The 13,633-nt window shown below is 42.2% G+C and overlaps 2 protein-coding genes across 10 annotated transcripts in view; one reads left to right on the top strand and one right to left on the bottom strand.

Annotated features, from left to right (window-relative positions):
* The window catches only part of LOC121545078 (homeobox-containing protein 1), a 25,991-nt gene extending 21,117 nt beyond the window's left edge, over positions 1–4,874 (bottom strand). For 3 of the 7 annotated variants that reach the window (XM_041855447.2, XM_041855453.2, XM_041855448.2), the window contains exon 1: positions 4,624–4,874. The gene's annotated coding sequence lies outside the window, so the exon portion shown is untranslated. The remainder of the gene's footprint in view (positions 1–4,623) is intronic. The other 4 variants (XM_041855450.2, XM_041855451.2, XM_041855449.2 and 1 more) reach the window with 3 other exon arrangements.
* Positions 3,786–13,633, top strand: LOC121545079 (left-right determination factor 2). 3 transcript variants are annotated; one of them, XM_041855456.1, is made up of 6 exons: positions 3,786–4,164; positions 10,356–10,475; positions 11,563–11,832; positions 12,048–12,291; positions 12,416–12,655; positions 12,904–13,633. In XM_041855456.1, the coding sequence occupies exons 3-6, from the start codon at positions 11,565–11,567 to the stop codon at positions 13,223–13,225; spliced, it is 1,074 nt and encodes a 357-aa protein (XP_041711390.1). In that variant the 5' UTR covers positions 3,786–4,164; positions 10,356–10,475; positions 11,563–11,564; the 3' UTR covers positions 13,226–13,633. The 3 variants fall into 3 exon arrangements, with proteins under 3 accessions (XP_041711390.1, XP_041711388.1, XP_041711389.1); XM_041855454.1 differs by having other exon boundaries at positions 10,356–11,322; XM_041855455.1 differs by having other exon boundaries at positions 10,356–11,832.

Below are 13,633 nucleotides of genomic sequence, written 5' to 3'. Positions count from 1 at the left end.
TTTTTATTTGTCAAACGCAGTGGAGGCTGGTGGGAGGAGCTATAGGAGGACAGGCTCATTGTAATAGCTTGAATGGAATAAATGGAACGGTATCAAACATATGGAAACCACATGGAAACCACGTTTGACTCTGTTCCATTTTTTCCAGTCCAGTCATTACAATGAGCCCGTCCTCCTATAGCTCCTCCCACCAGCCTCCACTGGTCAAATGGCAGCCAAGCATCGATGATCATATCACCAGAATAAGACCCTCGATATTTATTGGAAAGGAGCATCAGGCTCATCACCGTGCACTTTCACCACCCTGTGAAGTTCATCCAGTGCAGGCTGCTGAGAGGAGGACGGCTCATAATAATGGCTGGAACAGAACGAATGGAATCAAACACATGGAAACCATGTGTTTGATACCATTCCACTCATTCCTCCCCTGGCATTTCCACGAGCTCGTTCTCCCCAATTAAAGGTGCCACCAACCTCCTGTGAGTTCATCATCATTTATTTCATCTGTAGCCTAATAAACTGCATGCTTTCCAGAGTCGTAGTGGCCTGAATGCCAAGCGTCACATCTGGAGAAGACCAGGCACCGCTCATCACCTGGCCAATACCATCCCTACGGTGGAAGCATGGTTGTGGCACTATCATGCTGTGGGGATGTTTTTCAGCAGCAGGGACGGGGAGACTAGTCAGGATCGAGGGAAAGATGAACAGAGCAAAGTACAGAGATCCTTAATGAAAATCTGCTCCAGGACCTCAGACTGGGGCAAAGGTTCACCTTCCAACAGGACAACGACACTAAGCACACAGGCAAGACAACGCAGGAGTGGCTTTGGGACAAGTCTCTGAATGTTCTTGAGTGGCCCAGCCAGAGCACGGACTTGAACTCGATCTAACATCTCTGGAGAGACCTGAAAATAGCTGTGCAGCGACGCTCCCCATCCAACCTGACAGCGCTTGAGAGGATCTGCAGAGAAGAATGGGAGAAACTCCCCAAATACAAGTGTGCCAAGATTGTAGCGTCATACACAAGAAGAGTTGAGGCTGTAATCGCTGCTAAAGGTGCTTCAACAAAGTACTGAGTAAAGGGTCGGAATACTTATGTAAATGTGATATCCATTTTTTATTTGTAATACATTTGCAAAAATGTCTAAAAACCTGTTTTTGCTTTGTAATTATGGGGTATTGTGTGTAGATTGATGAATAAGGCTGTAATGTAACAAAATGTGGGAAAAGTGAAGGGGTCTGAATACTTTCCAAATGCACTGTATATCCGACCCAGCTCCTATGTCACAGAGAGGGAGAGAAAGAGATTCACCATACAGTCATGGAAGCCAACAGTAAATACACAGTTGAACATAGCCAATCAGAGATCCTGATTCACAGCTAAATCACAAGGGACACATGCCAGCATGGCACTGACTGGTTGGCATTACTCACTCTGGCCCAGGAGTAGTCCATTGGCACAGTGTGGAAGGGGGCACCTCCTTACGACATACATATACACACAGCACTGATTACATTATCAATGGTGGTTAGGTGAATTCCAGGACAGATCGTATTTTGATTATTGACCAGATCAATGTGACCAACCTGATTCAAGTGTCCTCCATTTCTCTGAAGCGGGACTGGTGTCTGTAACAGCTCCTGATATGGTAGGGGGATTCCTAGACGCTCCTGAACAACAAATCCACCAGGTTTTGTAAGTAGCCTGTGAATGAAATCAAATATAATCACTCAATAAACATTGCGAGAAAAATAACTCTCTCATTTGGAAGTCATTTATATGCTAATAGAGGGACTGTAACTACAGAATAGATTCAGGCCGGTGACGCTGACACCGTTACTATGCAACCAGCTGTGTACGTTGCTGAATGCTTGCTGATACGTTTTGCTATTCGCTGCCAGAGCCATAGCTATATTTGTAGTAGACTATTAACATCATTTATTTTTGCCTTAGAAAATACACGATAAACTTTGATGAGAACAGTCATGTTGTTTTGGGTTAGCAGGCGAAGCCCCCGTATGCTAGCTGGGTACCTAACTTGCAAATCCAAATTAGTTATCATATCTTTGTCCGAGTTGAAATTAGTTGGCTTTCTAGCTAACATTAGTTAGCCAGTTCGAGTTGAAAGAGAAAGCAAGCTGGCTACATCTTATTATTAGCTAGAAAGCTAGTATCTAAGTGCCTGCCCTGTATTGACCTAATGCCAATGGGCTACAGCTAGCTAACGTCAGCTATGCACATTGTCCTCTGAGATGCTACATCACATTACACGTTAGCTTGATGTATTTAGCTAGCTACAGTATCATTCCCCTTTAATCTGTGGCATCATAGCTAGCCTGGCTCGCTAGCATTATCAAATAATGTTGTATAACCAAAAGTAGCTGCTAGCTAGTACCAGCTATATACTTAGCTAAAGTACTCACCAACACCAGTGGTTTGACGGTTGACAGGCAGCAGAAGTGACCGTGTCGAATGTAATCCATTCCTGGCCATCTGGCAATATTGTTGAAATGCATTGGAAGTTTGCACCAACTTTATGGAAGCCCATTTTCACTCCTATTTGCAAGCAAAATGTGCTTGCGTTGCACCCATATGCAGACTTGACAACAAATGTCCACATGGCACCTGGGGGCAGAGCACAACGTGTTGTCTCTGGGCAATTGGGCATCTTTGGAAAAAGTGGGTGAGTAAGTGATCCACCATACCCAACCGTCCAGTAAGTCATGAAGAACGAGACTGCCCAAAATGATCTTATTTACACTTTGTAGTCAATTTTTACACTAGAATTAATAATTGACTCATATCGATGCCACATAGGCAGTTTAAAACCAGAAAAGTTGGTTCTAAGGGGCAGTTGACCTTTAATGTTGAATAGATTAATGTGAAAATGTGTATTTCATAATCTAAATATTCTCCATATGTTAGAGGACACTAAGTATAATGACACCAAGATGTTGTCCGACCATGATTGTGTTCTGACCCCAGTGCAGCTCAATGTAAACAAGGGTAACCTGTGTAGGCTTACCCTGGCATGACATTTTGATAACCATGTAAATCTCTCTCGGACAAGGTGACTTTTATCAATATAGTCGGCTCTATTTACTTTCAGATTCGAAAATACTAATAAGCATCAAAGTAGACATCATGCAAAACTACAAATCCCTGCAAGTCACTCTAGCTGACACCTTTGCTGACAGGTATTGTGTCAATTTAAAACTTGCACAAGACAGATCACTGAATTGTAAATTGAAAGAAATGTAGCCAATTTATTTCTTACTACACTTAGCTAACATTAAATAGTTAATCCAGATATTCTTACCTTTGCCTCGATTCGGCAGTCTCGTCCAGATCATCATGGCATTTGTAGTTCTTTATGATAGCCACATTAGCAGCTAATTAGCGTTTAATTTTTGGGGGGTAAATACAGGCGAATATATTTATAAAAGTAACTTTGTCCTAGAGAGATTTACACAGCTATTAAAACATCACGCCAGGGTAAGCCTACACGAAACACAGCCCTTATTTTAAGTGTTTCTAAAATCCCCTATGGTAAAAATGAATGGTGGAAAAACGATTGGAACCATTTCCCTGTTTGACCGCTAGGTTTATGGGTATTATGAATCATACTGTGGTACTCTAATGCTGCATTCAAAACAACAACAAAAATACGAGGTCAAATCATGAAATCAGTGATCTTCAGGTTGGAGCTCTAGAAAGAGGCCCAAGTTCCCGATTTCCCAGTTGTTTTGAACGTACTGAAGTCATAGATTTCTGAGTTCCCAGTTCTTTTGAATGCGGCATATTTGAGTTATTTTGAACGCGGCATAATTTTATGACGTGGTGACTCAAATGACGTCACCGCCGTAACAATCACATTGGAATCAAAACAGTGGAACGCTTATGCATCAAACGGTGCGGTCGTTCCATTTAAAATAAAATAATCTCTCACGCGCACAATCAAATAATCCAAACCCAGTCCAGACAACTACGCAAAAACTGTCCGTCTGTGTGTATAACCTGTAGCTAACAGCAAGCAAACGCCTCTGGCTTTTGATTTGAGAACTGTTTGCAAAGTGTTTGGTGACAGGAGGGGTGGTGTTCAATTACCGTCCAGCTCTAGATCTTAGCTCATCCTTTGCAAATAACTCTGCATGATCTAACCAGTTGAGTATGACATTGGCTGTGTTGTTACTTTATGATAATGATCTAGTTACAGTATAGCCAGGAAATAGATACATGGCAGGGTAAAGGCACCCACAAACGTAATGTTGCTAGCTAGTGATCTAAGCAGTTGAGTATGGCAGCACTGGTTGTTCAATGACAATAGCTACAGTACATGGTAGCTAGTTAGCGTGACAAATATATAAGCTAACGTTATAGTTATGACATGACATCTGGCTAGTTAGCTAACAATCTTTACAACCTGTATAGAGCAAGCAGACTTTTCCAACGACTTCATAAAAACTGATCTGGCATTAGCTATAAATCCTGTAAGTGACCAGCTATAGCTCAGCTAGCTAATAAAGTTAGCTTGCTGACAAGCATTGGGACCAGTGCCAAGGAGTGCGGGCGAGTCTGCAGAAATGTAAGCTATGCTAACTACTTAGCAATGTAAGTCTTACCTTGATCTTAGTATCTAGGTCCCCCGTCCTCCACAGCATTTAATAAACCGGTGTTTAGTTGGGCCTCGTGACAAGTCCTCTTCTATATACCCGACACGGAACATGCACCAGCCGCTTTTCACAATGCCATCCGTCCTCCTCTAGCTTGCTAATTTGATTTCATTTCGTGGCGAGACTGATTCGCCTTTGTCTGACTGACAGTGGCCATATTGACATTAATAGCGAGCGCACTGAGGTTCCCTGGGATTCGTAGTTTTGGAAATTTCTATTGCATGAACGTCTCAGAAACATACGATCTTGAATGCACCCTTGATAAAACTCTTTGTTTGGATTTGTCCGCCACCTGGCGGATTTGTTGTCTAACGATCCAATCAAACTTTTTCAGTGATAAGAGATGTTGCTTTCCACAACGTTTTTAAAGTTACTCACTTCAGTTTTTTTCACAGACCCAAATTAGACCACAATCAACTGCTTTTGGACATTAATAATGTGTTCTCTTCTAAGGTCTGTGTGGACGTGTTTAACTATACTTGTGGGGTCCAGAAGTCCCCACAAGAATAGTAAACTAACAAAACACTGTTCAGCAGTCTTATGGCTTGGGGGTAGAAGCTGTTAAGAAGCCTTTTGGACCTAGACTTGGCGCTCTGGTACCGCTTGTCGTGCCAGACAAGGTTAGAAATAATGATTTTTCATAGAAATAATAATTGTGTCCTTCAAACTTTGCTTTCGTCAAAGAATCCTCCATTTGCAGCAATTACAGCCTTGCAGACCTTTGGCATTCTAGTTGTCAATTTGTTGAAGTAATCTGAAGAGATTTCACCCCATGCTTCCTGAAGCACCTCCCACAAGTTGGATTGGCTTGATGGGCACTTCTTATGTACCATACTGTCAAGCTGCTCCCACAACAGCTCAATAGGGTTGAGATCCGGTGACTGTGCTGGCCACTCCATTAAAGACAGAAAACCAGCTGACCGCTTCTTCCCTAAGTAGTTATTGCATAGTTTGGAGCTGTGCTTTGGGTCATTGTCCTGTTGTAGAGGAAATTGGCTCCAATCAAGCACCGTCCACAGGGTATGGCATGGCAAAATGGAGTGATAGCCTTCCTTCTTCAAAATCTCTTTTACCCTGTACAAATCTCCCACTTTACCACCACCAAAGCACCCCCAGATCATCACATTGCCTCCACCATGCTTGACAGATGGCATCAAGCACTCCTCCAGCATCAGATACATTCTTCAAATTCATTATTTTATTTCTATCTTATCACAGAACTGGCAAACCATGGTTTAGCAACTCCCTAACCAAAATGGCTGACCTTTATCCCATCATAAGGGTCCCATCACAAGAAGGTTAATGTCCATTCTAGTATTCTTATTCCTAATTATATGGCCTTACCAAGGCAACTACTGTCTCTATCTCGTAGACTTGCTAGCTACTTCAGTGGATATTGAATACATTTCTACCTGCAAATGAATTTGTTTTTAGCTGTAAATGCTAAATTATAGAGCCCCACAGTGGAGGTGTCATAATACCCATAAAACCTAGAGGTCAAACAGGGAAATGGTTCCAATCGTTTTTCTACCATTCATTTTTCCCATAGGGGATTTTAGACCACTTAAAAAAAGGGCTGTGTTTCTTGTAGGCTTACCCTGCGTGAAGTTTTGATAACCATGTAAATCTCTCTCGGACAAGGTGACTTTTATCAATATATTCGGCTCTATTTACTCTCAGATTTGAACATGCTGATTAGCATCAAAGTAGACATAATGAAAGACTACAAATCCCTGCAAGCTCCTGCACGTCATCTCTAGCTGGCACCTTTACTAACAGGTACATTTTAAGAAATGTAGCCAATTTATTAATTACTACATTTAGCTAACATTAGATAGTTAATCCAGAGATTCTTACCTTTGCCTCGATTCAGCAGTCTCGTCCAGATCATCATGGCATTTGTAGTTCTTTATGATAGCCCCATTAGCAGCTAATTAGTATTTCATTTGTTGTGGGTAAATACAGGTGAAGATATTGATAAAAGTCACCTTGTCCGAGAGAGATTTACACAGTTATCAAAACGTCACGCCAGGGTAAGCAAAATAATAATAATCCCCTATGGGAAAAATGAATGGAGGAAAAAAGATTGGAACCATTTCCCTGTTTGACCACTAGGTTTTATGGTTATTATGACTCATACTGTGGTACTCTATAGCCATGGTATAAAAGGGATAATCAACTCGGGCTCTATGCATTCTCTGGAAAATAATGCAATTCCGCTAGCGCGTCGTGGAACACACCTTCCAAGTCATTCATTATTTTCCAGAGAAGGCATAGCCCCTTGTTGATTATCCCTTACATAACATATTGGAGGGGGAGAATCCATCAGAGAGGATTTCTGTGAGAAACTGAACGGTTGGATCTCATAGAACTGTTGGGCAAAGAATGAGCAGTTTAGAAATATAAAATAACATATATGAGCAGTTTAGAAATAACAAAATAACATATTTCACTAGATTTAATTAATTTAAATAAATTCACACAAGGTTTTTGGTGGAAATCAAAGGTTGTAAAAGTAGGCCAGACATTTGTAGAATAATTTACACTTGGTTTGTGGTGTCTCTGACAAGCTATGAAAAGGTTATTGCGATAAGAAGAATGACATATTTTACTATATTTAAGTAATTTTAAATTAGGCTACTTATCTAAAAACTGTAATTTAATTTGTTTAATAGGATATTGATTTATACTTCTTTCTTTTTCTTAATCCACTTAGAACTCATTATAAGCACTGACATATTTTGATCAGCTAAGGCTACAATACCTTTATTACAACACATGTAGGCCTACTATAACTTTGATTACAGAAAATGGGGGGGGCATTGCCCCCTGTACGTAAATTTGAGAACTTTTTGCATTTTTCAAACACCTAAAACAGCTTTTTCCTGCAATCTAGAGCCAAAATCATTACGCTTAATTCGATGTAAAAAATATGTAGATTTTTCTGCATATCTAAGCATACCTCTTGAGGTGTCTGTAAAATAAGAAACTAAATATGCTTCTCTGCATCTCTGCTGAAATCTGGGGAAAAGATTAAAAGGAATGTGAGTCTTATTCAGTACATTTAGTTATTGGTTGCTTTTCTCAAGTCTACCAACCTTGTCAGCAGACATGCCAGCTAAGCTAGTTAGACAAGCTAGCCACTCTAACTTGATTGATAGCCTGAAATGGCTTCTTGGTAGCTACAGTACCAGTCAAAAGTTTGGACACACCTACTCACTCCAGGGTTGATCTATATTTTTAAAATGTTTTACATTGTAGAATAATAGTGAAGACATCAAAACTATGAAATAACACATATGGAATCATGTAATTTTACATTTACATTTTAGTCATTTAGCAGACGCTCTTATCCAGAGCGACTTACAGTTTTAGTGAGTGCATACATTTTTCATACTGGCCCCCCGTGAGAATCGAACCCACAACCCTGGTGTTGCAAGCACCATGCTCTACCATGTAGCTCAGGCAATAACCAAAAAAGTGTTAAACAAATCAAAATATATTTTATATTTGAGAATCTTCAAATGGCCACCCTTTGCCTTGATGACAGCTTTGCACACTCTTGGCATTCTCTCAACCAGTTTCAATTAACAGGTGTGCCATCATAAAAGTTAATTTGTGGAATTTATTTCCTTCTTAATGCGTTTGAGCCAATCAGTTGTGTTGTGACAAGGTGGGGGTGGTATATAGAAGATAGCCCTATTTGGTAAAAGACCAAGTCCATATTATGGCAAGAACAGCTCAAATAAGTTAAGAGAAACGATAGTCCATCATTACTTTAAGGCATGAAGGTCAGTCAATACGGAAAATTTCAAGAACTTTGAAAGTTTCTTCAAGTGCAGTGGCAAAAACCATCAAGCGCTATGATGAGACGAAGCCTGCCCGAACAAGGAGGGGAGGCAGCCTCCGCGGAAGTCGTGACAAGCCCAAATAAATGCTTCAGAGTTCAAGTAACAGACACATCTCAACATCAACTGTTCAGAGGAGACTGTGTGAATCAGGCATTCATGGTCAAATTGCTGCAAAGAAACCACTACTAAAGGACACCATTAAGAAGAAGAGACTTGCTTGGGCCAAGAAACACGAGCAATGGACATTAGACCGGTGGAGATTTGTCCAAATTTGAGATTTTTGGTTCCAACCGCTGTGTCTTTGTGAGACGCGGTGTGGGTAAACGGATGATCTCCACATGTGTATTTCCCACCGTAAAGCATGGAGGAGGAGGTGTTATGGTGTGGCGGTGCTTTGCTGGTGACACTGTCTGTGATTTATTTAGAATTCAAGGCACACATAACCAGCATTGCTACCACTGCATTCTGTAGCGATACGCCATCCCATCTGGTTTGGGCTTAGTGAGACTATCATTTGTTTCTCAACAGGACAATGACCCAACACACCTCCAAGCTGTGTAAGGGCTATTTTACCAAGAAGGAGAGTGATGGAGCGCTGCATCAGATGACCTGGCCTCCACAATCCCCGACCTTAACCCAATTGAGATGTTTTGGGATGAGTCGGACCGCAGAGTGAAGGAAAAGCATCCAACAAGTGCTCAGCATATGTGGGAACTCCTTCAAGACTGTTGGAAAAGCATTCCAGGTGAAGCTGGTTGAGAGAATGCCAAGAGTGTGCAAAGCTGTCATCAAGGCAAAGGGTGGCTTTTTGAAGAATCTCAAATATAAAATATATTTTGATTTGTTTAACACTTTTTTGGTTACTACATGATTCCATATGTGTTATTTCATAGTTTTGATGTCTTCACTATTATTCTACAATGTAAAACATAGTCAAAATAAAGAAAAACCCTTGAATGAGTAGGTGTGTCCAACCTTTTCACTATTAGTGTAGTTATGATGTTGGGAGATTGGGAACCTATTTGTGCTAGCTAAAGCCAACGTCATAAAAGTGACTAGTGGTATTACAGAGAAAAATACAATAAAAAATAGGACAAATGTGATGGGGCACGTGACCCTGTGCCCCTTATGGGCATGACAGCTCTGGCTGTCACCCCTTACAAACGGCACTATCTAATAAAGTTAGAAATACCGCCACATTTTACATTTAGGTTAGGCATAACCAGAGCAAAAATACGGGCATTTTGTCTTGGCACAATGGGCGACAAATGTGTCTCTAACTTTGTAGGGCTACTTTTATTTGTTACAATTAAATAGGCAACCAATTCATATTTGAAGTTTTGCACAAATGTCATTTTTGCTGCTCTATTCCCAACTCTAATGTGGTGAATTAAAAAATGTTTGGCTTGACAATGACAGCAATGGAGTTGGCAAGAGCACAAACAGATCTGGGACCAGGCTACTACTCCCCCTCATCAGGAAACAACTGAAAAATAAGACATTAATTTGTCTGAATCTTTAATCTCATTTGTTGAATGTGTTGGTTTAGTGTAGTCTGTCTACTACATCTGTTAAAATGGGGACAACACCCCTGCCCACCCACCCAGCAGGCCCGCTCTGCCAAACAGACACCGCTAATAACATGACGATTAACACACACAGCACAGGGAGCACATCTGTTTAGCTGTCTGACTACTGTTGATCTGGCATCACGTTTTGTGTTTGTGTATGTGTCTGTCCTCTGCCTGACCAGCCATTCCCTGTGTGTGTGTGTGTGTGTGTGTGTGTGTGTGTGTGTGTGTGTGTTGTCTGTGTATATGCTGTCTGCAGGCACACTGTCTGTCATCCCAAGACCACCTGCCACTCCAGGTCCAATACACACCCCAGACTGGGACCCTATGGAGGAGCAGAGGAACCAGTTGCCTCAGCCACTATAGTGTTTGTGTGTGTGTATGTGACAGAAAAAGACCCAGCCAGCTCCTGCAATAGAAACACATAATCAGGTCCATGTGAAGAGCCCTTTACAATCCACATCCCAGAGCAGAGCACACACTGGATTACTCATCTGTCCCCTGTGGGAGCTCTGCTCCCAATACACACCAGTCTGTTTGACCTGACAAACACACACACACTATACACACACACACACACACACAGGGGGACCACCATAGACTCAGGCAGAGAAGGATAGACATACCTCCACACCACACTAATAATGTTATACACATTCTTGACAAACTTAATTACACTAATACGATAATCTGGCCATGGGGTGCCCTTCTAAAGTTACAGAGGGGTTGAGGAGACAGTTGTTAATGAGTGAGAGGAAAATATCTGTCTGTCTGTCTGTCCATCTGTCTGTCTGTCAGTGATGTCCATCAATTTATGCCTTTAGATCAAACAAGACTAGTGCTCCAATTAGAACAATATTAGATAATGAAAACTAGATCATCATCCCAGACCCAGACATAGCTTTATTTGATAAATAATGCAAAGTTTAGGCTCAAACTGTTTAGATTTTTAATTAAATAATTCAAGAATTGACATAGCCTACTGGAAGCCTATCAAAGACGTTTGGACTGAATGACACTGAGGGTGATACCGCTTAGATGTCCATTAGAGAGAGATTATCACGTAATGAATTACCTTTATAAGGCACCTCTATCTGCTAATCTATTGGCGTCTAATCCACCCATGTTTCAGATGAAAATGGGGACATTAAAAACGAAATGTGTGTTTTCCTTTCATGTACGAGGGTCATCTTTACTGGTCGATGTGGTGGTGATGGGTGTGATAGGTGAGTGAGTGGAGGTGGGGGTTGAGACCAGGTATCAGGCAGAGGCTATTAGTCCTTAAATGGGGCGTTACTTTGTAGCGTCTCCCGCGCATCCACTGTCTTTGATGTTGGTCACCACCCCTTTGGACACGTGAAGTGTCCGTCGGGATGTCACAGCGGGGCTACTATATATAAAGGTGGTCAGTCCTTGTCCTCCTCCATCGCAACAACGCTACAGGATTTTACTCTCATCTCTTTCAGAAATGGCATATTTCCCAATTTGGCTGCTGTGCGCCTGTGCGATACTTTCTCTGACGCATGGCTTCAATCAGGAGAACCTGAAAGAGGCTATGCTTCAGAGGCTTGGACAGAAGGAACTCCCAAGGATCCATAAAAGGGACTTGGAGAACCTGGTCGTTCCTGGCCACATCAGAAACAAGTACCTGTCCCTGCTGAAGCTGCACCACGAAAGGAGACGCCGCTCTCTGCCCAGCCTAGCAGGTATCCTCAGGAGGATATCCGGAAACGCAGGTAAACAACAATGGCAACTATGACAGTTTCTAAGACTGGGAATATGACAGTTTCAAAGACTGACTCATGTTCTATTTTATTTTCCATGATGTTTAGCAATACTATTGTTAACACCAATGCGTAATTCTCAGTTTGGTTCTGTTTGGATTCCAAATTACGCACTGATGTCCAATTGTCCACATGCTGACAGTGTCCTGTTATATTCTACATAACAGATATATCGGGGGAGATTCTTTACTCTGACGCCACCAGAGAGCGGTTGGTTTTCGACATGGAGGCCAGGGTCCCGGCCAACAGCGAGGTGACCATGGCGGAGCTCAGACTCTACCAGAACGCCCCTCATAAACTGCCCCTGGCCGGGATGAAGAGCCAAAAGCCGGACAACAACGCCCGGGTCAGCATCTACTGGGTGGAGGTTCTAGAGAACGGCGCCAACCGCTCCTCACTGGTAGACTCAAGGTCAGTACCGTTACTGCACATCATTCAACAGCTTACTTTTAATTAGCCTAATACTAATTAATTAGCATGCTAGTTAATTAAAGTACTATTGTGATTAATTTGTATGGATGTCCTTTTTCAATAGGTTGGTGCCAATCTACGAGACCGGGTGGAAGGGTTTTGATGTGACGCAGGCGGTACACTACTGGTCGAAGGGACGTCGCGAGGCGCCACTGCGCCTGGAGCTGCGGGTCGAGGGCGAGAGACCAGGAAGCTACGCAGCCGAGATGGCCAAGAGTGTGCGCTTTACCGCGCAGGACCCCTCTGACCAGACCACGGGAAAGCCTGAGCTTCTTCTCTACACCTTGAACCTGGAGGAATATGGGTAGGTGACATTTAATAGCTAGGCTAAAGGCAATGTTTAGAACCTTGGTTGGACAGTGGACACATTTTAAGCATCTAGGCTACACACACACAAGGACCTGGCTGCTATGTCACAGTATGACATTTGCTTATAGATTTTTTGAGAATACTCTATAGGTGTGTCAAATGTTGTACTCTCTCCGGAATAACCTCCAAGCCATTCCTGGGCAGAGCGCGTAATAACCTGACTGACCATTTCTCTCCGTCCAGTTCCCGCGGTGACTGCCAGTCCAGCAAGCCGAACGGCATGTGCTGCAGAGAAGACCACTTCATCAACTTCCGGGAGCTAACTTGGACCCAATACTGGGTAATCGAACCTGCGGGCTACCAGGCCTTCCGATGCACAGGAGGGTGCAAGCAGCCAAAGCGTCATTATGGCTACGGAGAACGGCGGTGCGCGGCCACGGAGAACGCGCCGCTACCTATAATGTACCTGGTGAAAAAAGGAGACTACACGGAGATAGAAGTGGCCGAGTTTCCCAACATGATAGTGGAGAAGTGCAGATGTACAATGGACAATGTATCTGTTTGAGAATGAGGAATGGGTGCTCTATCCCTCAATACAGAGACACCGAGAGATGCGAGTGCGACTCGGTGACGCACAGTACTTTTTTTCTTCAAACTTCAATTATTATAGGCTAAAAAGGAGATCTCTTGTTGGTGTGAATATTTGAGACAACGGGTATATTAGCCGATCATTTGTTTTTTGAGCACTTAAATGTAAATACGTAGCCTAATTTATATTGCCCATGCATGCATTTATACTCCTCACATGACAAAACAAGATAAAAAGGCATAATATGAATTAATTGCACATTTTCAAAGTATATTAATACATGTATTTTTCTTCCACAAATCCTTTACACATTGTCACTTCATTGGTTCATCTGTTGTCTATGGGTTTGTCTATTGAGGGAGAGCGAGCCAGTGTGAATAAACA

The sequence above is a fragment of the Coregonus clupeaformis genome, chromosome 29 (assembly GCF_020615455.1).
Source record: "Coregonus clupeaformis isolate EN_2021a chromosome 29, ASM2061545v1, whole genome shotgun sequence".
Lineage (NCBI taxonomy): Eukaryota > Metazoa > Chordata > Actinopteri > Salmoniformes > Salmonidae > Coregonus > Coregonus clupeaformis.
Note: the sequence above shows the minus strand (reverse complement) of the source record. Positions and strands in the feature narration are given on the sequence as shown.

Excerpts from the sequence above, each read along its gene's own strand:
- LOC121545079 (XM_041855454.1), top strand. The coding sequence starts at position 11,109 with ATGACACTGAGGGTGATACCGCTTAGATGTCCATTAGAGAGAGATTAT. Across the intron at positions 11,833-12,047 it reads GAGGATATCCGGAAACGCAG|ATATATCGGGGGAGATTCTT; the intron begins GTAAACAACAAT and ends TCTACATAACAG. Across the intron at positions 12,656-12,903 it reads TTGAACCTGGAGGAATATGG|TTCCCGCGGTGACTGCCAGT; the intron begins GTAGGTGACATT and ends CTCTCCGTCCAG.